The 26,218-nt window shown below is 43.0% G+C and overlaps 1 protein-coding gene across 1 annotated transcript; it reads left to right on the plus strand.

The window, feature by feature from the left end:
• LOC123828409 (zinc finger protein 14-like) lies at positions 1 to 25,951 on the plus strand. The gene is given in 5 exon segments (XM_045853347.1): positions 1 to 102; positions 23,665 to 23,791; positions 23,996 to 24,056; positions 24,447 to 25,505; positions 25,507 to 25,951. Coding segments are annotated over 4 exon segments (1,491 nt in total). The 5' UTR covers positions 1 to 102; positions 23,665 to 23,757; the 3' UTR covers positions 25,844 to 25,951.
• The last annotated feature ends 267 nt before the right edge of the window (positions 25,952 to 26,218 follow it).

Genomic DNA, 26,218 nt, shown 5'->3' on the forward strand with positions numbered 1-26,218 from the left:
TTTAATGGTCCCTGGAGGCTCTGCAAAGCCTCTGTCACGGTGTGATCTGCTCTGATTGTGGAGCGGAGGGAGGACTCGGGGACACACAGAAACCTAGACATGGTGAGTGTGCGCGGGCCATGTGCGGAGACTGGGATGAGTGGGCTGGTCAGACCGGCGGCGGTGGCCAGCGGGCCGCCCTGCAGTCACCGCCCTGGTGTGCGGACCTCACTCCCCTGCCGCATGCAGCGTGGCCACTTCGGCCCCAGAGCCTCGCTGGGCAATGCTGCACTCGCAGCCCCGAGTTTCCCCAAATTGTGCAGTGACCACAGGAAGGGTCATCAGGGAACAGTCGGCACTCTGAGGGGTTCGAGTCTTGCAGGAGCTGTCGTCTGTGGGGTGCACAGTCCCCCTCCTTTCTTCCTAAGGGGGACTATTTTCTCCTTTGTTTTCCAAATGTTTGGGTGAGAGGGTCTCAGATCCACGAACCTGTGCCCCAGCCTAGTTTTTCCTGACGGCCACCAAGTCTCTAGTTACTCAAATCCTCCTCACATTCCCAAGCCAACTTTCCCTCTCCGGGTCGCAACGGCATCGTTATGAACTATTTGTCCTCCGGGATACATTTCAAACGAACCCAATATTTTAATATTTTATCCTTTTCCTACAGAGACATTTTCAGAGATTTGTATTTGTTGTGGGTATTTTATATGAGAGAAAGCCTAGAATAACCACCTGGAATACGCTGAAGAATACCGGTTCCTCTCCCCAGGACCGCTCGCGGGCGCAGCCGTCCCTTGGGGAAGCCCCTGGCCTGGAGGCTCCTGTCTGGAATTCCCCTGGGTGCTAGGTCTCGTCAGCCCCGCCCCTCCTGGAATCGCCTCCATTTGTTCATTCATTTAAGTTTACGTTTGCAACAGGGGTGAAACATTTTGAATCGGAGTTTAAAAGACTATATAAAATATCTCCCAAGAGCCAGGAAAGAAGTAAATTTCAGAAAAAAGATCCCAGTACTACATTCCATTTGTACAGAATTCTCCCTTCATACTTCCTTCCCCGAGCACGTGTAGTAAGTTTGTGAGGTCTGTTTTTTGTTTTTGGATGTTTTCAAGTAAAATGCCAGGGCATACAGAAGTGTTCAAATCTGATTAATTATTTAGAAGGCTAGTAATTTCCCTGGAAATAAAAATTAACATCTTTTTCCTGAAAGGGATGGTTATTTGTGTGTGTGTGTGTGATTTAGTTGAACTATTAAAAGTGCTTCACAATTTTCTTTCTTTCCACATAAATGGTGGTTTGAAATAATTTTGCTGGATGGTTCACACACCGGGTTTGTGTCATTTAGAATATCAAACAACTCCAAGTTGGAGCAGAATCCTGAGGTCAGTGATCCAAGCTAAGCCCTAACTCCACACCTTGAGCCTGCAGCGGGAAGTGCTGGAAGGCCCAGTGGTTCTACCTGGGGAGCCTTCCCCTGCAGGTGTCCTACCTGCTCACACTCCCCATGGAAGGAGCCCGTGCACTGAGAAGCTGCAGCCCTAGAAAGCTGGGGCGTATGTGCACATGGGGGAGAAGGCAATGCTCTTTCTGAGGGTTTAGTTGTGGCTCCCCAGGGCCTGTTTCTAGACATAGGGTGGAGTTTGCATCCGCAGTGTGGGTGCGTTCAGTGTAATTCGTGCACATTGAGAAAGTCTGTGAAAGGAGTCTGTGACCTTGGTTAGGGTCTGTGCACTTGGAGTTTATTTGGGTCAGAACCTGATGCTGAATCCAGCTGAGTGTTTCTTTGCTGTGAGCTGAAGCCCAAGGGAGGGAGCATTTCCATTATTCCCCAGGGAGAGGAGGGTGTTGGAGCTCCCAGAGTTCACTCCTGGGGCTGCTCAGGTGTCCTCCTTCCCCTTGTCCCCAGGGACTGGCCCACTTCAGGGGCTCTGACTCAATCTGGAGAGTCTAGATGTGGAACCTTCTGAAAGCGGCTCTCCTCCTGCCCTGTGGGAAGCAGGCTGCTCTTCTGAGCTGACTCCAAACTTGTGTTTTTCCTTTGGATCCTTTATCAACTCTAGTTTCCCTGAGCACTTGGTAATTTTATTCCCTGTGAGGGAAGTAACACTTTTCGTATCTTGGGCTTAAAAATGTAAATTGATTGAGAGGTAAGAGGTAGATGTTCCATGTTCATAAGGCAAGTAAGTAGTGAAACTAAATAGAGTTTTTGTATCTTTAGGCTAGAGAAGCTCAAGATATGAGATGAAAGTATTTAAGCTCTCAGGTCCATTTTAAATTTTTACATCAGTGTTTGTAAATGATCAGAAGAAAACTCATCAAAACTTCTGTAAATCTTTAACAATTTTACTATGTTTAAGTAGTGAAACCCAAACCTGAATTGCATCACAATGTACTGCTTATTTCTGAAAATACTTCCATGTGAGATTAAGGCAAAAAATAAACCAGGATGCAACTTGTCCTTTCAGTCAGCAAGAGGTTTAATTTTTTCACAAGTATGGTTTACACTATTGTATTATTAGTGCTTAAAGGAATTAAATCCTAGAGTGGCTACCTATGAAAAAAAGTTACAATGAAAGAAAGTCTAATAGATGGTAAACCATGGTGTATATACATTTCTTTTTTTATCTTAAATAAATCTGCAAGATAGAAAAGTCTAATTAAAGAAGACTCACTGCCCACATATCCAGGTCCCTCCGGAAATGTTGCTCCAGCCACTCCCAAATACAATTTTTATCATTTCAAGAGTCTCCTGTTAGTGTTTTTTTTTTTTAATTTAAAAACAAGTCATTGCAAGTGCCTATTTTTCTTACCCACGTTTGTCCTTGTAATGAGCAGTCAGACTCACATTGTTTGGTGTTAGCTGACTGCTAAGCCGCCCCCTCCCTGTCCCCGGTGTCTGCACCTGGACAGGCGGATGAGGAAGTCCGTGCTCCCTCCCCTGGCACTGGCTTCAGATTCCAACCACACAAGCCCACGTGTGTGTAGAACTCTTGCCCTGGCCCTGCCCCCAGCCAGGATGCTTTGCTTGACCAAACTGTGTCAGGCTCCTGAATCTTCTCCCAGGGCTATCTTTACACTTGTTGTAAAATCCAGTTTTAGCAGGAACCCCGTGAGGGAGGCGAACCAGAATCCCCCGCCCTCCTATCTGACCACCCTCCGTATCTGACCAGGTTCCTCCTCCTCCACCATCAGGTGACGTCTGATCACCCTGGCCTGTGTGCACCAAGAATCCTGTTAGGTCGGTTTATCAGGAACCCCTAACCTCTGATTCTTCTCTTAGCAATTTTCATGCAGTGGCCCCACCCTGCTGTCTGGCCATAAATTCCCACTTGCCTGTGCTGTTCTCAGAACAGAGCCAGTCTCATCTCTCACCCACCGTGAATCCTGCCACAGGGGTCTCTATACCTACTGCAGCAGTTCTGAACAAATTCTGCAGCGCTTTCTTTGACAAATATTATTGACTATTTCTTCTTTATCACCCTATAGCCACAATAAAACCCCAGGTCCATTCCTTTTTTTTTTCTTTTTAAACTCTGAAGCATTTCAGAGCTGCTTGAGAGGCCACTCTGCTCTCCTCAGAGACCTCAGTTATGTGACTCATAGAGCTTTTTCTACCCTGTCTGTGTGTGTGTGTGTAGGGGGGGCACCTTGCTGGTGACCATAACTGTCGTCTACATGAGCAGCGTGTCCAGACAGGGGCATCCCGGGTCTGTCTTCCCTTACTCGGACTTGCTCACCTGCTGTGCTCCTGCGCTGGGGCTGCTGGGGGCTGGGGAGCTGGTGCTGTGAGCTGTGCTGCCCCGAGGCCTTGCTGGGCCCGCCCCGCCTCAGTGCTGTGTGCTGCCCACCAGAGTGGGCAGGTTTTGGAATTTCTAGGCATTTGGGAGCAGCAATGTGGGACTGGGTCCCTCCTTAAAGTGGTCCTGGGCTGATATTTTTGTTGGGGCCTACCGGTGTGTTAGAGTGAAGCTGTGACAGAGGCTGAGATGGCCCCGACCTGTCCCAGGGATGGGGATGGGAGAGGGAACTACACCCTGTGCAAGAGGTGGGCCCATCCCGTGGTCACTTCCAAAGAGCAGCTGTTTAGAATGAGAGAGAGAAGCGGGGCGGAAAGGCAGCCAGCAGGTGGCGTGCTGAGCCCAGCCTGCTAGGATGCCAAAGGGCTCCCAGGACCTTAAGCAGCTCTGCTGCTGCTGCTGCTGCTGCTGCCCCTGCATCTGCTGCAACACGGATCCTGAGCCGGGGCCACACTGTGGTGCAGCCCAGGGATCAGTTCAAACCTGGTTTCAGCCTAGGTCCTTAAATTCCATAAAGCAACCAGTTTTCATGGAAAGGCTCTTAAATCTGATGCATTGGTTAGAGGCTCTCAGGAGAAAAAAGTTATAAATAGCAGGGTAGAGAGGCACCTCCACCACAGAATTATATACAGAGCCCACTGCTCCCCAAAGCAAGGAAAGAGGAGAAAGGAAACAGGAAAAAAGACAGAAACTAAACTAAGGTCTACAATTTTACTAATTAGAAATCCACAGTATACTAAAAAGGTTTGTACAAGGAAAGAAATGAAAGGACACTGCCTGGTTTGAGGGCCTCCCGCATCTGTTCCGCGTTGATTTCGCCGTTTGCTGTAAGGCACTCACTCCCAAGCCGCATACAAGTCCTCAGCGCCGGGACTCACACTGCAGTTTTGACTGGGACTCTAGTAAGTGCGGTCCTGGTGCCCTGGTGCTCTTAGGGGAGTTGCCCAGTATAACACAGAGGACGAACAGGTTGCTTCACCTTGACCATGAGCACAATTCATCTTCCTTAAATTCCTCATGGGCATAGCACCCATTGTCCTAAAATATTTTACACACAGCAAGGAGGCTCTGAAGCAACGATCATAAACTAAACTTGTATCGTCTTTGCAACTCTCAAACAGGCTTCACAAGAAGCCTCCCCCCACCCAGGGTCTTACCCCCAGTTACTTAGTGTAACGCAGTGTAATGTAACCGGGTCTGGGAAGATTGCAAAGTTATAAAAAGCCTATTTAGGCAGAAGCGATGATCTCCAGTGCTTCTCCTTTAACCACTGGTCTGATCCTAGCCCGGAAAGAATGGACGACATCTCCCACCGCAGCCACACCAAATAAACCGCTATCCCCAGTCCTCAGCATAGTGGACATTACTGACTCCACCCACTCAGCAACTGGTAAATACCCTGCTTCACAGATTTGACTCTTTTTGTTCTGTTCGGTGCCTGTTTCAGCAGTCAGCTGCACTTGGCCTACACCTCTCTGGGGACATGGTGCTCCTTTACCTGGTTACCTGCAGGGATCTCAGCACCACTGTCAGTGCACAAGCCTGTGCAGGCAGGGTCTGAACTGCAGACACCTTTCTTCAGGAGCACAAATGAGACATGGCACCAATGATGTCCTCCTTTGAGGACATTCATTTGACCTCACACAGAACATACAAATATTGAGCAAAGGAGCTTGAAAACGCACACAGTTCCACTGACCTGCCCTTGAGGTAAGGTCTTGACATCTGGGTTCAGTTTCTGAAAATTCTTGGTAAACAAGGGCTCCTCCCTCTCTGACATGTGAAGAAATAGTGATTATCCAGACCTGACTGGTGTGGCTCAGTGGGTTGAGCATTGTCCTGAAAACCAAAAGGTTGCCAGTTCAGTTCCCTGTCAGGGGACATGCCTGGGTTGTCAGCCAAGTCCCCAGTTGGGGGCTTATGAGAGGCAACTGATGGATGTTTCTCTCCCTCCCTTCCCCTCTCTCTAAAAATAAAATAGATAAAATCTTTAAAAACATAGTGATTGTCCCTCTCAGCAAACACGTATCATGGTTGTTTTGGTGCTCTGGAGGCAAGGATTTCTTGTTTACAAACTTTACCTAAGCCCATTTGTACTGTTTTTGCAAACCGGCTCACCTTCAGTAGGCATCCCTGCCACAGGAGGCTCTAGACTGTGTTCACACGGCCGGGCAGCAGGCTCCCTGTAGGTGCCCTCGGAGTCTCCTTCGCTGTAGGGGGCTTACTGACATCTTCTCTCGCCTCCTGGAGTTCCCCACGATGGCCTTAAGTTGTCCACAGGCTTCTGATGTGAGAACGCGCCCTCCTCAGCCCAACAGTATGTGTCAAGAGAACTGGAATTACCACCGCACTGGCCTCTGCTGCAAATAGAGGCTCCCCTGGGCCCCGAGCACGTGAGCCCCCACCTAGCTGCCCGTTTTGTCTTAGGTCCGGAAACAGCACCCACAAACTCATTGAGCTACCAAGGCCTCCACGAGCCATGGTGGAGCCACACCTGAGCACTCTGGCAAAGCCCACCTGGGGGAGGGTGTGCCTGCCCGGTCCTCTGTCCCCTGACAGGTGCCAGGTTCTGGAAGGCGTCACTTCTCACCATTCAGTATGATGTTAGCTGTGGGCTTGTCACATGTGGCTTTTGTTATGTTGAGGTACTCAGATTGGTTCAGAATATTATCATTAAAGAATGTTGAATTTTGTCAAATGTTCTTTCTGCATCTGTTGAGATAAATGTCTTTCGTTTTGTAAATTGAGTAACACATTTAGTCATCTGCATATGTTGAACCATCTTGCATCTCCAGATAAGTCTGATTTGATTATCTGTGTTCTTATGAGGCTCCTGAGCTTTTTCAGAACAGTTATTTATAATTTTTTGTCAGATAATTTTTAACATCATTTACTGTCAATCTTCTAATTTTTAGTGTCATTTTTTGTTTAGATTTTTTTTATGCACCTTGACAAACTCCTATGGTGTGAAATTTGACTGCCACTGGGAGAGAAACACTTTTACTAGTCCACTCCAGTAGAGATTCTGAGACTTTTCCAGATTTTTTTCCTATGGATGTGCCTACTTCATGCCTTTGGGTTTCTCTTTAGGAAAAATTCTTAAGACTATATGCCTTTTTGGGATTGCTCAAAGCCAGGCCAGGTCCTGAGAGTCTCCTATTTGTTCTGCTGAGGGAATTCCCCTGAAATGCTCCAATCCCACTGAGTTTATGTTTTCCTCCAATCCCACAGAGTTGAGCCAGCTGATTGTGTGTGTTTCTGAGCCATCTGGAGCAGGCCCATGCAGCTGGCATGGGTGGGCCAATTGGGAGTGTCTGCAGGGATGGCATGAGTGGGCCAATTGGGAGTGTCTACAAGCATTGCATCCCATGTAGCTAAAATCCAAGCCTCCTGATAGAATCCCCAAGCAGTGAGTTGGGTCTGTAGCCATTGGTTGAGTCCCAAGCCCAGTTGCAGTGTGTCCTTGAAACTCTTCCCTGGTCCCAGCCTTCCAACCACTCAGCAGTGCCAATCCCCTTAGTATTTTTGATGCAGTGGGAAATTGGTGAGCCTCGTGGGTTGTGTCCCTACTGCTGGGGAAACCAGGTGCTTAGTCACAACTGTCTCAATTTCTCCCAGTAGGGAGCAGTGGGCTGAGGGGTGGTGGCAATGGGCTGTGCCACTGCCTTTGTGGGGAGAGGATGCTGGTAAAGTGAAACTGCTCTTCTTACTTTAGTCATGGTGCCTGTTCTCTCCCTCCCTCTCTCTCTCTCCCTCTCCCTCTCCCTCTCCATCCAGTAGTGTGTAGGAACTTCTCCACTGGACCCTCCAACTTCCACAAAAGTTCTGTCTTCCTTGGCTTGTTGTCAAAATCGATGTACTCTGGGTAGATGACTATAGAAAACTCCTATCCAACTGACTTTCTGAAGTCATCCTCTTACTGAGCCATGTATTATTTAAAAGTATGTTGTTTAATCTCCAATTATGTAGAGGTTTTACAACTATCATTGTTATTGATTTCTAGGTTAATACCTCTGTTGTCCCCAATCACATCTTGCATGATTTCTCTCTTTTCCAACTTGTTAAGGTGTGTTTTGTTTTATAGAATGTGTCCTGTCTTGGTGGATATTTTACCGGAACCTGAGAAGGATGTGTATTCTGCTGTGTTTGGATGCTATGTTCCATGGATTTTAGTTAAATCCACTTGTTGGTGGTGCAGTTTACTTTAGCTGTTCCATCCTGATTTTCTGCCTGCTGGAACTCCTCATTACTCGTGGGGGCGGGTGTCGAAGTCTCCACCTCCCCCAGTGGATTCATCGCCTCTGCAGTACTCTCAGCTCTCCCGCGTGCATCTTTACTGCTTGCACTGTTGTCATGTGTGTGCACACGTATGACTGTGTCCTCTCGAACAGCGAACCCCTTTATCATTATGTAATGCCCCTCTTTATCTCTGCGTTTTTCTTGCTATGAATCTGCCTTGTCTGAAGTTAGTACAGCTTTGCCAGCTTTCTTTTGTTCAGCATTGTTGTGGTGTATCTTCTTCTGTCCTTTGCTTTTCATCTTTACTTGTAATGTGACTTTACGTGTGATTCTCATAGATCACTTAATTGTTATTTCATTATTTGCTGTGGCAGTTTTCATCTTCCCTTTGTTTATTTAGACTATTAACAAATTTTAAAAATATGTTGATTGATTTTAGAGAGAAAGGAAGGTGGGGGGGAGAGAAAGAGAGATACATCAACATCAGTGTGAGAGAGAAACAATAATTCGTTGCTTCTTGTAACCACGCTGACCAGGGATCAAACATGCAGCCTAGGTATGTGCTCTGACCAGGGATCGAACCTGCAGCCTTCTGGTGTATGGGATGATGCTCCAACCACCTGAGCCACACCAGCCAGGGTGACCATTGACTTTTTAAGTGGTTATTGATATAGTTGAATCAATCTCTACTGTATGTTTGACTGTTTTGTATTTTCCCCTGTTCTTTGTTTCTTTCTGTTTTCCACTTTTCTTGTGTTATTTTTGCCCTCTATTGAGCATTTTACCTGATTCCATTTTTTCTCTTCTCAGTGTATCAGTTATATATTTTTTTACTTGGGCTCGAGTTCGCAGTATACATTTACAACTAACTCAAATTCTCTCTGAAGTAATACTACACCTCTCTACTGGACATGCAGGGTCCTTGTAACAGTATTCCAAATTCCTGCCTTCCTGTCCCTTGTAACACTGTTGTCCTTCATTTCACACAATCTGTGAGGTGTAATTACTGAGTATGTTGTTGCTATGAATACTTTGAACAAAGTGGTATCTCTTGGATTAAATGAAAACAGCAACATCATTTTATATTAGCTTCATTTATTCTTCATTTATTCTACCTTTATCTTTTACCTTCTCCTAACATTTCTTTTAACTTTTTTTTTTGTAAAGCAGGTGTCCTGGTGACAAATTTCTTCATTTTTGCTTATCTTAGCAGGTTTTTATTTTTCCCTTACAGCATAATTTTCTTCAACACAGAATTCTGATTAATTGGTTATTCTTTCAACACTTCAGTTGCTTACAAAACTGTCTTAGGGCTTATGTGGTTTTTGAGAACAATTCTGATTTCATTCTTATCTTTGTTTCACTACAACTAAGGTTTCCTCCCTCCGCTTTTTCAACATTTTCACTTTGCTTTGATTTTTCTCCAGTTTGAATGTGGTATTTCTAGGTATGTCGTTATCTTGTTTGGTGATGTCTTAGCTTCCTGAATCTGTGGTTTGGTTTCTACCCTTAATTTTGGGGAAATCTCAGTCATTATTAAGTCATTTATTTTTTTCTGTTTATAGAAATTACAGTTTATAGATTAAGTAAAATGTATCACAGCAATGCTCCAAGGAGCCCAGAGGAAGGAATTGTTCCCTTTTTGTTGTGTGTTCCCATATGTGCATGTGACACTTTTTGTGACTGTCCCAAGGCTCTTGGATTCCTGTTCTGCCCTTTTGTTCATTTACTGTCTGTGCATTTCAGTGTAGGAAGGTGGTATCGACATCTCCTCAAGCTCGCCAATTCTTCCCTCACGATTTTCACTGTAGTGATGAGCCTGCAAATGAATTTTTCGTTTCTGTTCTTTTTTTTATTTCTAGCACTTCCCATTTGGATCTTTCCTTGGTTTCCATATCTGCATATATTATGCATCTGCCCTTGAGAGTTGTCCACCATTTTCATTAGAGTTCTTCGCACATCAGCCGTGGTTGCTTTGGACTTCTGGGCAGATAATTCCAACATAGCTGTTGCATCTGAATAATTTTTTTCAGATGTTCTTTTGCTTGTTTGGTTCATGGGACAATGCTCCAATCTGCTAAACAACATTGGCCAGGGCTGCGTCTTTAATTCTTTTAGCGTGTTTTGTAGTTTTTTGTTGAAAAAATCTGTATGATGTACTGTGAAAAAGGAGCTGAGTGAGGTTAAGTTGGCCTTTAGTGTGAGGTTTTATGTTTATCTGACTCAGGTTTTGTCTGCGTTTTCTATTTGATGTCACTGTCAGAGTCGAAAATATCCTTAGGTGTCCTTGGTCTTGTCTCTCTGTTATTTCAGAGTCCTACCGAGGCCTCTTTTATTTTTAATTTTATTGTTCAATTACAGTTCACATTCATCATTGTTTTGTAAGAGTTTCACAGAGGCTTCTACGTAAGTTCTGACACTGCAGCCCTTCCAGGGCGCGCTCTGTGCTCCCCCGGAGCGCTGCCGCTGGAGCGTGGTGCTGTGGGTGGAGAGGCAGCGTTCTGCAGTCCTGTGATTTGGGTCCGTATTGTGATGAGCCTGGGCTGTGACCTTCTGTGGTGCAATGAGGAAGATGGTATATCTTTGTCTATGGTTCCTAGCAAAGACCTACTAAAGCCCTTAGACTTCCTTAGTGATAAATGTGATAGGAGTGTCTCATGTTCTAATGGGGTGACTGTTTGCAGGTCCCTGACAGCTGCATGGGGGTTGGTCACTGGGAAGAAAAAACTTTGATTAGAGGCTTAGAACTTTCAGCTCAGCCCTCCGCCTCTGGGGAGGGCAGAGACTAGATATTGAGTTACTCACTAGTGGTCAATGACTTAGTCAGTTATGCCTGCATCTGGAACTCTGTTCCTACCCTAAACCTCAGGATTAGGAGAGACCCGGGTTGGTGAGCACATCAGTTTGCTGGGGCCAGTGCTATTAGCACAGGGCATGGACACTCCCACCCACCCTCTACCCCCACCCTCTGCACTTCGTTCTGATGACCCTTTCCTCTGGCTGTTCCCGGGTTGTATCTTTTTCAGTGAACCGATACTAATATGTAAGTGCTGTTCTTAGTTCTTAGTCATTCTAGTGAATTAAGAGGCATTCGGGTGTGTCCTGGATTTGTAGTTGGCCATGGAGAAATGTGTGTGGCCTTGGCCTTTATTTATGGCCACTGTATGACAAGTGGGGAGTGTGTGGGACTGAGTCCTTAAACCTTGGACTCTGTTGTTAACTCTGGTTGGTGGTAGAATTGGATTGTAGGCCACCCAGTTGGTGTCAGGGAGGTGGAGAAATGATTTGGAGTTGCTGACTCTGACTGATATGCAGCTTGTAGATAAACAGCACATTTGTGTAAGAGTCCTAGGAACTAACTTCAAAAGACACAGACCCCGGCCTTCTGGCATCTCTGCTCCGGGGGATTTGCTGACCTTCAACCGCAGTGCCAGGATGGCTGAACCAGGATGACACACACCGGACGGTCACTTGCCTTATCGGAACGGGCTGTGCTCGTCTGCACGCAGAGAACTTCTCAGTCTCCTCCCGTGATTTCTTTGCTCTGCTCCCCTCTCCCTCCTTGTAAAAACCTCTCTGCCTAGCCTGAGATGTTGGGAGTGATCCCCCCATCTTCCCAAGGAGATGGGCTTTGTGACATGAGCCCCCATCTTCCAGGTGGCTGGCACCTGAATATAAACCACTTTCCTTTTTACATGAGCACCTGTCTCTGACGTATTGGCTTTTCTAAGTGGCAGGCAGCCGGACCTGCATTCGGTTACAATGGTGTTGTTTTTTCCGCAACCTTCCTTAGACTTCCAGGACAGTTTTGACTAGGACTTGTGAGAGGGGACATTATTGCCTTATTTCTGATCTTAGCAGGAAAATATCTAGTTCTGTCACTAGGTTGTGCCACCACATTATCAGTTCGACTTCTACTGACTTTCTTGGATTCTCTCCAACATGGTACTTGACAAAAAGTAAGCTGAACTTGCCCTGACTGGTGTGGCTCAGTTGGTTGGGCATCATCCCACAGAGCAAAATATCCTGGGTTCAATTCCCAGCCAGGGTACATGCCTAGGCTGTGGGTTTGGCCCCCTGCTGGGGGCATTCAAGAGGCAACCATTTGATGTTTGTCTCTCACATTGCCCTCTTTTTCTCCCTCCCTTCCCCCCTCTCTAAAAATAAATAAATAAATTTAAAAAATAGAAAAGTAGGCTGAAATCATCTAGGAAAAATCAGAAATTCTAGGGTTAGCTAAGCATGCCAGCAGGAGTCAGATAAGGAACCTAAGGACCACCACCAAGAATGGGCTTGCACCAGAAAAATGCAAGATGGCCCCTGAAACCCCTTCTCAACCAAAGTTTTGGCAAACTTTTCTTTATTAGCTTACTAAAAATTGTGCGCAGGGATGGAGATTTCACATTAACATAACACAGGTGATGTATGGCTGGGCGTGTTTCAAGCATATTTGAGAACTGTGTATGCTGCCTTAGAAATCTTTCTACCCTTCCCCAGAATCCCCACCCGTGAACCTGCCTACCTTCCCCCCAACCTTTTAATATTTTCTTAAATTTCCAGAATCTGGGAGAAGGAATCATTAGCATTTGATTATCTTTTTCCATTCCATGGCCAGGGAATAAAGTTTCTGACTTGCTTTACCAAATATGTCTTGTCCTATTGATGTGAGCGGTGCTAGGCAGAACGACGAAGATTTGGGGTCTCAGACAGTTTCTTACCAGTAAGTACATTGTAGATGGGCTTTCTCCTGAAAAAGAGGTTCTCCTCCATTCCTAGTTTGCCATCTTAAACGGATTTGGGTTTTTGTTAAATGTTTTTACATTTTCATTTTCTTCTTTTTCATTCTTGATACGAGTTGTTTCTGTCTCCCCCCCTTTAGCTTTTAGAGACTTCCCTGAATTTTATTAAACTTTTCAAAGAAGCATCTTTTGGTTCTGTTAATTTTTTAATTGATTTTCAATACTTTATTAATTTTAAAGATAATTTTATGTGCTTAGTTATGTGTTTACTCTGGGTTTATTTTGATTTTCTTCTTCTAATTCCATCAGAGAGAGGCTTAGATACTTGACTACAAATATTTTTATTCAATCATATGCCTTCAGTGCTACAATTTCTCTCTAGGGACTGTTTTTGCTGAACCCCACAACTTTTGATAATTTGTATTTTCATGTCTATTTATTACAAAATGATTTTAATTACTTTTGAGAGTTCTTTTGTCCACAAATTTGTCAACATCAGAACATTCAAACCTACTCGGAAAGTTTAATAAATGTTTGTTGGATTTTATTTGAGCCGACCGAGGACACACCTGGGAGCATGGTTTCAGGGGTCCGAGGAGATGCTCTGGGCAAGAGCAGTTCTGCTGCTCTTTTTGTGCATTTTTGGGAAATTTTTGTGACTGATAAAAAGTACGTTAATTTGGAATAATATGCAGGCAACAAGCTCCTGTGCTTCCTTGAGGGGTCTGGAGAAAAGGATTGGTCTGGCATTTTAAAGGTGTGCTAACCTAGATGCACACGAAGAGGGGACAGGGCTTGCTTAAGGCAGAGGTAAAGATTTCACTGAAGAAGTTGTAGGCCTGAAGAGTGATCTGATCATCCTGTGAGGTTACTTTCTGTTGCTGAACTTGTAGGATTTACTACATTAGCCCCGTATTCATGCCCAAGCTGTTTAGGAGTGTGTTGTTGAAGGTTTAAGTAGTTGAGGTTTTCCCTGGAGCCTTGGTTCCTCATACCAGCTGTCAATTTGGCAGAGAGGGAAGGAACATCGATTTCTGCCCAGTCAGGGGCACGGCTGGGGCAGGTGGCTAGGGACACACACATCACAGGCTGGATGTCAGAACTGGCTGGTGACAGCGTGACCCCTTCTCTCATTGGTCCCTGGTGGCTTTGTGCCTCTGTGACCTATCAAGTTCGTGGGAGTCCGGGGACTCAGGGAGACCTAGAAAACCTAGAGTGTGTAGGCCCGGGTTCAGAGATGGGGACAAGGGGAGCCAGTTGGAACCATATGGAATGGCCTGTGATGGGACCACCTTCCCTCCATCAGATCTGGAGTCTGCAGACCCAAGTCCTCCAGGGGCTGGCTCTGCTGAGACCTCGGTCCCCTTCAGCCCACAGCCTGGGGGCTAGGCTGGCAGCCAACCCCTGGTGTCCTGTCCGGTCACTGTGCTCAGTGACGTTGGCTCCAGGCCCACATCCTCTCTGGGCAGCTCTGTGCTTGCAGCCCCATATCACCCAGACTGTACAGCAACCACAGAGAGGGTCATAAGGCAATTAGGACTGGGCCTCTGGCTTTGCATGAGAAAGCAACTGTGGTCTGTGACGTCCCAGTTCCTCCTTCCTTCCCAGGATTTCCCGTTTTCTCCTGAGTTTTTCAAGTGTTCTGGGAGCAGAGTCTCAAATCCATGACCCTGTCACTGCGGTTTAGCTCTTCCTGGGTCTGGATATAAGTATAAAATTCTGGCTTCCTTTCTGCATTCCCAAATATCTGTCTTGGAATCATAATATCAATTCTTGGTCCTCCAGGGTGCATTTCAAAAGGACCCATATTTTAATTGTTTATATATTTTTAACAGTAATAGAATGTTGTCTTTTAATTTTTTTTTTGGTCTGTGAATATTCTACATGAGGAAAAAGTCATAGGATTACTATCTGAAATATTTTGTGTGAAATCCTTTTGCCTGTCCTCCCGGGATCTATCCTCAGCACAGAGGATAGATCCCTTCCTGTGGGAAGGCATTTGAGTAGAAGTTTCTCTTTTTTTTAGAAAATTTTCTGAGTGTTCTCTTTTGTCAGCACTTTGGGCTTGTCACCTTGAAAAACTTTATTGACTGATTTGTCTCATTTTTTTCCCAATAGGAATAAAAATGTATTTAATGAAGAGAGCTTGAAAGCAGTATAAAATAGTTCCAAACAGGCACAAAAGGTGAATTCTGAAAAAATTAAATATTTCAGTATTACATTTTTATAGTGTTCTGTAACTGTTTTTTTCTTGAGAATATGCAGTAAATTTCTGAAGTTTGTTTCACTTTTGAGTTGTGAGCAACAACAACAAAAAGGTTTTGTGGAAAGTTACCTCAAGGGGCGATCTGGTCACAAATTCCTACCTGGGCAGCTCCTGGTGGGTAGTCACACCTCAGTCCTCTGACGTCATTAGTAAAAGGTTTTAAGCCAGCCCTTTTCATTGTTCTTGGGCATCTAGATTAACACACTTTAAAGTGCCAGAATTAGTACTGTAGTCCAATCCTCCCTTGCTTTCTCCTGTCCTCTTGTGATCTTCCTTATATCCACTCCTCAATTTCAAATGCATAAAAGGAGCACTTTAGATCTTGATTCCTGGCAATTGTTTTCAGTTTTGGCTCAGATAAGCTTATAAAATTTTTCTACAGGTTTGGCTGTTTTTTATGTAGACACGGTGTTATAAAATACAATTCCAGCCCTGACTGGCATGGCTCAGTGGTTTGGGTGTCAACTGGCAAAGGGAACAGCTGCCCATTCTATTCCACATGCCTGGGTTGTGGGCCAGACCCCTTGCTGGGGGAGAGCGAGAGGCAACCAGTCAATGTTTCTCTCCCTCTCTTCCTCCTTTGCTTCCCTTCTCTGTAAAAATAAATAAAATCTAAAAAACAAGAAAACAACAACCAAAATACAATTCCAGGGCTTCCTTTTGCAGAGCAGAAGTGTTCAGGTAGTTTCATGAGAAAGCAACTGAGCCCTGGGGCTGGGGATGCAAGCGCAGGGGGGTTGTGTGGTGGTGATGCCCTATTGTTCTTAATGCCTAAATATTTGACATTCAGAGTGTAGTGTGTGCACACTGAGAAAATCTATGAAGATCAGGTGCTCTGTGTGTTGGACAAATGGTTTATGAATTGGAGAGTTCATTTGAGTAAGAACTCAAAACTGAATCAGGCTGAGAGTTTCCTCACTGTGAGAGTGGTTGCCCGGGGGAGGGAGTGCTTCCATGCTTACAGGAGAGGAGGCTGTCGGAGCTCCCAGGGTTCACTCCTGGGGCTGCCCAGGTGTCCCTACCTGCCTTCCTCAGGGACTGACCTGCTCCCCGGGGTTCTAGCTCAGATGGGGGTGTCTAGACCTAAAGTTTGCAGTTATGTTTACCTACCTGAGTGTGGGTTTCCTTGTGAACTGTAGGGAAGCTGGCTGCTTATCTTGATTTCAATATTTGTGTTTCTTTTTATTGAATTCCTTTCTCCGGTGAATATTGCAGCTCTTTGATGTGGTTTCCGTCAGCATCTGGGCTTCTAATGTATAAGTTGATTGAGCAATACCATGTGAGTAAGGCAAGATAATTATGGAATCAAATAGATGTTGGTTCCATTTAGCAAAACCCTCCCCCAAAACCTGAAGATGTGGGATGGGTGTTTTTTGTATTTTGGGGGGTCAGTGTTTGTCCATGTTTCTAGAGAATTTTGATATTGAAAAGGTTTACCATTTCTAAAGCAAATGATCACGTATTTCAAAGGATGTGAGGAAAAAGCAATTGATGTTCTAGTTTCACTGATATGAGGGAAATGCCTCAAAACCTGTAAAAATGTATGAAAATCATAGTTTTTTTTCAGGGCTTCATTGCAAACCCCTAATGCATTACTATATGCTCCTCATTCTTGAAAATACTCCAGCGTCAAATATGAGGTCTCTCCAGAAAAAGCCCAGCCATTGTTAATATAACGACAATGGTTTGCCCAACATGATGCAACCTGGCAGCCAGGGAGAGTGGACTGGAGTGCACCCGTGTGAACAATGCCGACTTCACTGCACTAGTCAGTGGGGGTGGTAGATGCTGTTAAGTGAGCATGTGTGCTGTGTGGCGATCACATTAAAAATGACTGAACGAGTAGAGCAGCGAGTCTGCATCCAATTTCGTGTTAAGCTTGAACATTCCTCTGCAGAAACTATTTGGATGATTCACAAGGCTGCAGCTATGGGCAACTATGACTACATGCCTGCACATGCATCACATCTCATACAGAAGTTTTTGGAGGAACATCAAATCACCTAGGTGACTCAGGTGAGTCACCTCTGTGACTTCTGGCTTTCCCCAAAACTAAAATCACCTTTGAAAGGGAAGAGATTTCAGAACATTGATGAGATTCAGGAAAATATGATGGGGCAGCTGATGGCAATTGAGGGAACTGTGTGAGGTCCTAAGGTTCCTACTTTGTTGGGGACTGAGGCGTCATTGTCCTATTTACAGTGTTTCTGGTATCTTTTTCAATAATTGTCTCTATTTTTCATATTGCATGGCTGGATACCTACTGGAAAGGCCTTGTATAGTGATGGGACAAACTATTATAATGCCTTGTGTCTTTTGTGAGAAAGGGACTGGGAAAGTTTAGATGATCTGCTGTTTTATATCCATTAATGTTTAAAGAATTAAATCTTGGAGTTGTATTCTATGTAGAAAAGTTGAATTAAATTAATTCTATAAAGCAAAGGTTAATTAAACATACTGATTAAGCATAGAAGGTATGGTATATGTAAATATTTTTCATTTTTTAAAAATAAATAGCATATTGGAAGGTTAAATTTCTAAACTAGGAAACTAAAGAAGACTCCCTGCCCACATAGCCTGCTCCACCCTTGTGCTCACGCCATCCTCCCTCAAATAATCAATTTTAGTCCCTTCTAGGATTTACTTAGTGTTTCTTTATATAAAACCAAGCCGGTGAGAATGCACATTTTCCTTTCTTGTATTTGTTCTTGTAATGAGAGTAGATCCAAATGTTCCATGTTTGTTTACTGACAACTTAAGCCTCAGCCCTCCCCCACCACCTTTGTATCTCTCAGGCTGGTAAGAACCTGGCAGCTCCTGCTCTGTGATTGGCTGCCTGCTGGGGAGCCACACCCTCACCTGTGAGCTGTGCTGCCCTTTGTTGTATTGGTGACATCACTGAGCCTGGGTTCTCTGTATGGAGGACTCCGGGTTGACATTTTAGGTAATTCCTTGTTTGTTTGTTTTTTTTTGGTGAGCAGGAGTATGGGAATGAAGCCCTCCTTACAGTGGTCCTGGGTCAATGTCTTTGTTGGAGCTTTTGTCTTTAGTGTGATGGCGTGACTGAGGCTGGGGTCCCCCCAACAGCAGGGCATTCTCAGGGGGGTGCGAGGATGATTGCACCCTGTGAAGGAGGTGAGTTCATCAGATGTTCACTCCCTAAAGAGCTGTTATTTTAGAGAGAAAGGGAGGAGACAGGGAAAGGCAGCCCATAGGTGGCTCCCTGATACCAGAGGGCTCACCAGGTTTCCCTAAGCGCCTCTGCTGCTGCACCTGCCCCGACTGAAGTGCAGATCCTGGCCTCCGGGCTATTGGGGGCCATGCTGTGGTCTCACTGGGGCACAGCAGAGGGCCTGGTGGACCCCACTGAGCCTGAGTTTTCTACACGAAGGATTCTGAGTGTAATTTTTGAAAATCTGTTGTCTTTTGGGAGTAGAAGTGTGGGAATGGGGTCTTCCTTACAGTGATTTTAGTTCGATGTTTTGGTTGGAACCTGTCTGTGCATTTAGAGTGAAGATGCCACTGAGGCTAAGTTCTCCTTGAAATGTGGGTGGGCAATAGGTGGTCACTAGGATAATTATACCCTGGGAATTTGGTGACACCGTCAGATAGTTACTCCTTAAAAAGCAGGCTTTTTTTTCTGTTTTTTTTTGTAATTTCTGATTTATGTATGTTAAAGTATAGTTTATACACTACTATTACGTTATTTTAAGGTGTATAATATTGAAAACTTATATACTTTAGGATTGATCAGCAAATAAGTCAGTAACCATCTGTCACCTTTCAAAGTTATTATAATATTATTGACTATATTCCCTGTGCTGTATATTAAATTCCTGTGACTTTGTTATATAACTAGAAGTCTGTACTTCTTATTTCTCTTCATCTTTTCCACCCATTCCTCTGTTCCTCATTTCCCTGGCAATCATCATTTTGTTCTCTGTGTCTCTGAGTTTGTTTCTGTTTTGTCGATTGGTTTTGTTCTTTTTACGTTCCCCACATAAGTGAAATTATATAGCATTTGTCTGCAAGACACATTTGAGTTCCATCCGTGTCTTATGATTATAACACCTACTCTTCTAAAATATTCCTTACTAAGCAGGAGAACTCCTAAGCAATGATTCATGAATTTAAATTAAATTAAATGCCTTTGCCACTTCCAATGTGGCTGCACAGAATGGGACTTTGTGGCGTTTGCTCAGTACAATGAGATGACCCAGTATAAGTTAAACAGGGCCTTCAGGGATTGCAAACTGTTGTAAGCAACATTTTAGGAAGACTTGATTATCTCCAGTTATCCTTTGAAGAGATGAATTTGGCCTGTGCTTGGTACTGGAAAGAAAGACTAACTCCTCATACTGGGTTCTCTCACCCTTGAGGCTGTGGTCACACCAAATAAACCCCTGCACCCAGTACCCAGCTGAATTTACTAACTGTCCACACATTACAGATTGGCACACATTTTGTAGGTGAGCCTGTTCTGTTTAGTGTCTATTTCAACAGTCTCTCAGCTGCAGTGGGGATTCACCTTGAAGGGACGGGATATCCCTCGACCTGGTCACCCTCAGGGAAGGAACCTCAGCTCTGTCAGCACAGACAGCCTCCACAGGCAGGGTCTGAACTGCCTTTTCTTTGCCTCAGGAGCACAGGTATGACAATGACATTAGTGATGTTGTCCTTTGTGGACATTCATTTGACATATCTAAAAAAAAGTAGATGGCTCGCTGCCTGAAACTTATGAGGCCCTGATTCTTGGGTCACTTAAAAAATTGATTTTAATAAATACAGTGCTACCACATTCCTGACAACATGATGAAATAGGTATAGTATCTCTCAACAACCAGAGCATTGTGTAGATTCTGTGTGTTTGGGGGACAACATATTGCTTATTTACAAATTTTGCTTGAGCTCATTTATGCTGCTACTTGCAAACTGCCCCACCTTTAACAAGTACCAGTACCGCTGAAGATTCCAGACTGTGAACGCTGCTGTGCGAAAGGCACAGCTGGTAGCGTCCTCAGAAACTCCTTCGTTATCAGGCTTCAGCGACCGTCTCTTACACCTCTTGGGTGTGATAGCTGTCTTGCTGTTTTGTTAGTTATTGTGAGTAGATGTTTATCAATTTTATTAATTTTCACAAGTTGCTTTTATTGTTTTATTTTTCTTCATTGATTTCACACAATTACCTTGATTTCTTTTCTAAATGTTGTTTCTTTTTTAAACTAATTGAAGTGACATTCGTTAATAAGATTTGATAGGTTTCAAGTGTACATGATCTGTATATTGCATTGTGTGCCCCCCACTTGGAGTCAAATCATCATCCATCCCCACATATTTGACCCCCTTTACCCTTTATTGCCATCCCCAAACCCCTTCCCTCTGGTGACCACCATACTGTTGTCTGTGTCTATGAGTTTCACTTTTATATCCCATATATGAGTGAGATCATATGATTCTTAGCTTTTTCTGACTTATTTCACATAGCATAGTATTCTCAATGTCCATTCATGCTGTCACAAATGGCAGTATTTCATCTTACAGCTGAGTAGTATTCCATGGTATGTGTGTATATATATATATGTATATATTTTAATTCTGCTGACTTTGAATTTAATCATTCTTCTTTTTATTTTTTGTAGTTGGATGCTCATGTTAATAATTATAGATTTTTTCCTAGCATATTCATTTGACGGCATGAATTACCTTTCAGGGACTGCTGTTGCTGCAGCCCATGACACATGACATGTTTTATTTTTATTTCATGTAGTTCATAATAACTGTGTTTTTGTTTTGAAAGTTCTTTGATTTCATGTGTTATTGAGAACTTGTGTCGTTAAATGTTCACATATTTGGAGGTTTCCCATTATCATCCTGTTACTGATTTCTATATTAATGCCTTTGGTGTAAGGGCATACTGCGTACAATTTCTGTCCTTTCAGATTTGTTAAGGTGTGGTTTATGTCCCAGGATCTGTTCTGTTCTGGTTAAAGTTCCATGTGAACTTGAGAAATATGTGAATTCTGTTCTTGTTGAATGAAGTATTTTATAAGTTACAATTAAATCCAGTTGTTATGTGGCCCTATTGAGTTGATCTCTGTCCTTGGTGTTATGCCTGCTGGAATTTATTATTCATGATGTGGACTGTTGAAGTTTACAACTATAGTAGTGGATGCATCCATTTTTGCTTGCATTCTGTCAGGTTTACCCGAGTATTTTGCTTCTCTGTTGTTGAACACATATATGTGAAGATTGTTATGCCTTTTTGGAGAATGGCCCTGTTTATTATTATTTTAAATTGAAATCTATATTATTTTAAATAAACTCATCTGTTATACTAATTATGCTAAGAAACAAACTATATTTGTTATGCCTTAATTCTTTTTCTAATTTACCACATCATCATTTACATTCTTTCTGATGAATATTTTTTCTTTCAAAGTAGGTGAACTCATGACAAATACCTCAGTTTTTGAATGCTGCTGAAAGACCTTATTTTCCTTTATTTTTGAATGATTTGTTTGACACAAAATTCTGGAAGAGTGGTGTAAAAAATATTTTATTTTACTTCAGTTTCTTTTTGCTTGAATGGTTTCAGGGAAGAAATTTGATTTAATTCTTGTCTCTGTTTCATGGTAACTAAGGCATTTTCCACTTTGGCTTTTTTAAATGTATTCTGTTTCTCTTTGACTTTTACTTGATTTGAAATATTTGGTTATCATATTTAGTGTTATTTGAGCTCTCTGACTTGACAGTTTTCTATTATAATTTTTAAAAATCTTAGTGAAAGGTTACTTCACTGATTTTTTTCTGTTCTTTTCAACCACATCTCCCCCGTTTCCCCTTGTGCCCCACATCTGCACAACGTGACAAGAAAACCTTAGCTCACCCTCTTGTAGTCACAAGAGATTGAATCCATGCAAACTCCTGCCCTTGTGTGTGAATTCTCACCCTAGTGCAGGGGTGTCAAACTCATGTTCACTGGGGGCCACATCAGCCTCACGGTTGCCCTCAAAGGGCAGAATGTAATTTTAGGACTGTATAAATGTAACTACTCCTTAACAGTTAAGCGAGAGCTCGGTGCTGCCGCTGGGAAGAAACAAGGTACTGGCTGGATAAAACAAGGTGGAGGGCCGGATTTGGCCCATGGGCCTTGTGTTTGCCCCCTGTGCCCTAGTGCATTTCTATCCTCAAAAAACAAGTCCGTGAAGTTTTCTTTTTGCTGCTGTTCTCTCAGGCTATTTCATACCTGCTGGAGATGCCTGGCTTGCTGCCTCCAGAGACTGTACCTGTGGAAGTAACGAGCCCTTTCGTTCCCTGTTGGCCATGTGTGCTGTCATCAGCTGAGGGAGTTCCATGCTTAGGTTGAGCTATCTTGTTCCTTTACTCCATGGGCAGGGGTTGGGGGAAGTGGGTTTGGAAATGAAAGAAGAAGGGAGGGCATTCTCTAGAGTGGCTGATGAGGAAAAGCGTCCTTCTAGTTGGGGAATAGAGGCTTTGTGTTCTTTTGAAGGAAAGCACTGCAAATATCTTTATGTAATTTACCGTCATGGGCAGATTCATCATCAGACCATTGTGGACATCAATGGACTCTCTTGTGATCTGCGGCTTTGAACCTGTTCCAGTGTCAGCACATCCCAAAATTGACTGTTATGATTGTGCTAGAAAGAGCACACTGGTATATTTGTGTCTAGTGTGTGTACCCATATGTGCCAGAAATGGGCTGGCAGCAGCCCGGAGGCACAGGAGTACAGGGATTTTGTGTTCTAGCTTGTCCTGCCTTCTTCCTAAGATCTGAGCTCCAAGGTCCAAGAACTGAGTCTATGATAAATATTACACAAGGTAAAAGCAGAGCTTCCCCACAAGAATAATTTTATTCAGCCAGCTGCCTCAGATTGCTGGTGTACCTTGGAAATAGTACAGACCATTGCAATAAAGTGCATGAGTTAGTAAAGAATAGTACAATTTTTTTTTGTTTCCCAATGTATAAAGAAGTTTTATTTATACACCTTAGTCTGTTAAGAGTGCAGTACCTTATGTCTATAATGTCAGTGTAGATGCCTTAATTAAAAAATATTTTATTGCTAAAAAATTGCTCACCATCATCTGAGCCTTCAGGGAATTGTAATGTGTTGTTGGTGGAGGGTCTTATCTTCATACTGATGAAGATGCAATATTTGCCAAGTGCAATAAATCAAAGCTCAATAAACAAGTATTGGAGTCAGAAAAAAGAGCTTCCAGTTTTCACTATGATTTTATTTATTTAAACCTCATGCAGATGAAGTTTATGGGGTACTGTAAATAGATAATGAGAGAAATGAAGGAATTTTTTTCACAAGGAATTGATGGTTTTAAAATAATAATATTAGTTTTATTTGTGTCATTTGTGTCATTTCCCAGCATGCTCTGAACCTTGCCGTTAGAGAAAAATATGGTATAATGTGATCACAGAAAAATGTGTTGATAATTTTTACTTGTTAATAATGGTGTTAATTATAGAAGGAATGAAGTGTTGATAGAGTAAATTTTTGATGATTAATTCATAGTATAAATGTTTAGAGATGATATAATCACATGTAACCTTCCTATAAATGGGATCTCGGTGTCCAGTGCTGTCAGTCCCCAAAATAACATATTCAGGCTGTTTCAGGACTCGGTGGCCTTTGAGGATGTGGCTGTGCGCTTCAGTCTGGAGGAGTAGGTGTTACTGCAGCCTGTGCAGAAGAAGCTCTACAGAGATGTGATGTGGGAAACCTTCAGGAACCTGGCCTCAGTCAGTAAGGATGACAAGTTACCTTCACTTCCTCAATTACAGGACACATATTTCTCACCCTTCAACATTGTTTTCAGATGTGGGATGTGGGAAGGAAGGACACTGCCAAATAAACTGGGTGTGGTCACAGCCCATCATAGATCTAGAAGCTATGATTCTTCTGTGATTTCTAATACTTTGGAGTGATTTCTCTGGGTCTGCATTACAGGTAAAAAATGGACAGATGTTGTTATGGAAGACCAGTATGAAAACCAGGGAGGAAAACAAAGGTGAGTCACACCATGGAAAGCAGGGTCTCATATGAAAAACCTGTTTTGCTGCAAAATTTTAAAAAGAAGCAACCAAAACAACCCTTGCTTCAAGTTAATTACTTCTTGAAAAATTTTCACTGAAGTACTTTCTTATTTATGACATAGGTGTTTACTTTTGCAAACTAGTTCACATGGAAACAGCATTAAGAAACCCTATGAGTGTCACTGTTTTGATAATTGTAAGGTAAAGTTGTTTTTCAGACTTTTCAGTGTAGTCTATTTCAAACATTACTGATAAAGCAAAATATCTACAATTTTGCTACAAAGATGTAGTTCAATTATTCTAATAAATTTAAAATCACTAATAAACAGCTCATTAATAATGTGCTTGCTTCTTGTTTTTTACAGAAGTCACCTGGTAGAGAGACTCCATAAAGGTGAAAAAAGTAGCCAATGTGGGGAAAATGTCAGCTTTATTCCAAATCTCAATGTGAAGAAGAAAACTCTTCCTGGAGGAAAACCCTGGGAATATAGTGTGTGGGGGAAAGTCTTCATAGATCAGTCATCCCATAATGGGGATATCACATGTCACACTGGACACAAACCCTCTGAGTATAAGAAATATGGAGGGAAGACATATAAGTGTAACATGTGTGGGAGAGCTTTCAGGTATCTTCAGTGTTTTGAAAAACATGAACAAAATCACGATGTTGAGAAACCCTATAAATGTGTGGAAATGTGTGGGAAAACCTTCATGTGGTTCAAAACCCTTCAGAGACACATGATCACACACACTACAGATGCTCCTTACAGATGTAAGGTGTGTGCAAAAACCTTCAGTTCTTCAACTTCATTGCAAATATGTGAAAGAACCCACAGAGGAGAGAAGCCTTACCAATGTCAACACTGTGGAAAAACCTTCAGATGTTATAGAAGTTTTCAAAGACATGAAAGAAATCACACTGAAGAGAAACCCTATCAGTGTAAAAAATGTAGTAAAGCATTCATGTATCCCAGTTATCTTCGAATCCATGAAAGAACTCACACTGAAGAAAAACCCTATGAGTGTATGGAGTGTGGGAAGGCCTTCAGATCTCCCAGTTCCTTACAGCCACACAAAAGGACTCACATAGGAGAGAAACCCTATGAATGCAAGGAATGTGGAAAAGCCTTCAGTAATAATAGGTCCTTACAAATACATGAAAGGACTCACACTGGAGAGAAACCGTATGAATGTAAACATTGTGGTAAAACCTTCAGTGCTCCCAATTATGTTCGAAAACATGAAAGAACTCATATTGCAGAAAAACCCTATGAATGTAAGGAATGTGGAAAATCCTTTAGGTTTTCTAATTCCTTGCAAACACATGAAAGGACTCACATAGGAGAGAAACCCTATGAATGTAAAGAATGTGGGAAAGCTTTCAGATATTCTGGTAACTTACAAACACATGAAAGAACTCACATGAGAGAAACCCTACAAATGTAAGGAATGTGGAAAATCCTTCAGATATTCCAGTTCTTTACAAATGCACAAAAGGACTCACAAAGGAGAGGAACCCTATGTGTGTAAAAAATGTAGTAAAACATTCAGATATCCCAGCAATCTTCGAATACATGAAAGAATTCACAGTGGGGAGAGACCTTATGAATGTAAAGAGTGTGGAAAGGCCTTCATATCTTACAGTTCCTTACAAACGCATGAGCGGACTCACACTGGGGAGAAACCTTTTGAATGTAAACATTGTGGTAAAGCCTTTATCTCTCGAAAATCCCTGCAAAGACACATGAAAATTCACACTTGACATATAGCTTTTCAATGTAAGGAATGTGAGAAAGCACTCACTTGCCTTAATTTGTATCCCAGATATAAAAGGTTTTCACACTGGAAAGAAACACTGTGAGTGAAAACAATGTGGTAAAACCTACAGAAAACAGAGGTCCTTACAATGATATGAAAGAACTTATACTGGGGAAAAACCTGTGAGTGTTAGGTGTGTGGAAAAGCTTTTATTTTTAACAAACCCTTCCAAGTCATGAGATGAGAGTGTGCACAACTGAGGAAACTATGCAGATATGAGGCGTGTGGAAGTGCCTTCAGCCATTTCTCCTCTGAAGGAGTGAGAGGACCCGCTGGGTCAAACCTCTCGAATGTGAATAGTGTGGGAAAGGCTTAGTCA

Source organism: Phyllostomus hastatus, unplaced genomic scaffold (genome assembly GCF_019186645.2).
Source record: "Phyllostomus hastatus isolate PE091 unplaced genomic scaffold, TTU_PhHast_1.1 phas_contig_98, whole genome shotgun sequence".
Classification (NCBI taxonomy): Eukaryota; Metazoa; Chordata; class Mammalia; order Chiroptera; family Phyllostomidae; genus Phyllostomus; species Phyllostomus hastatus.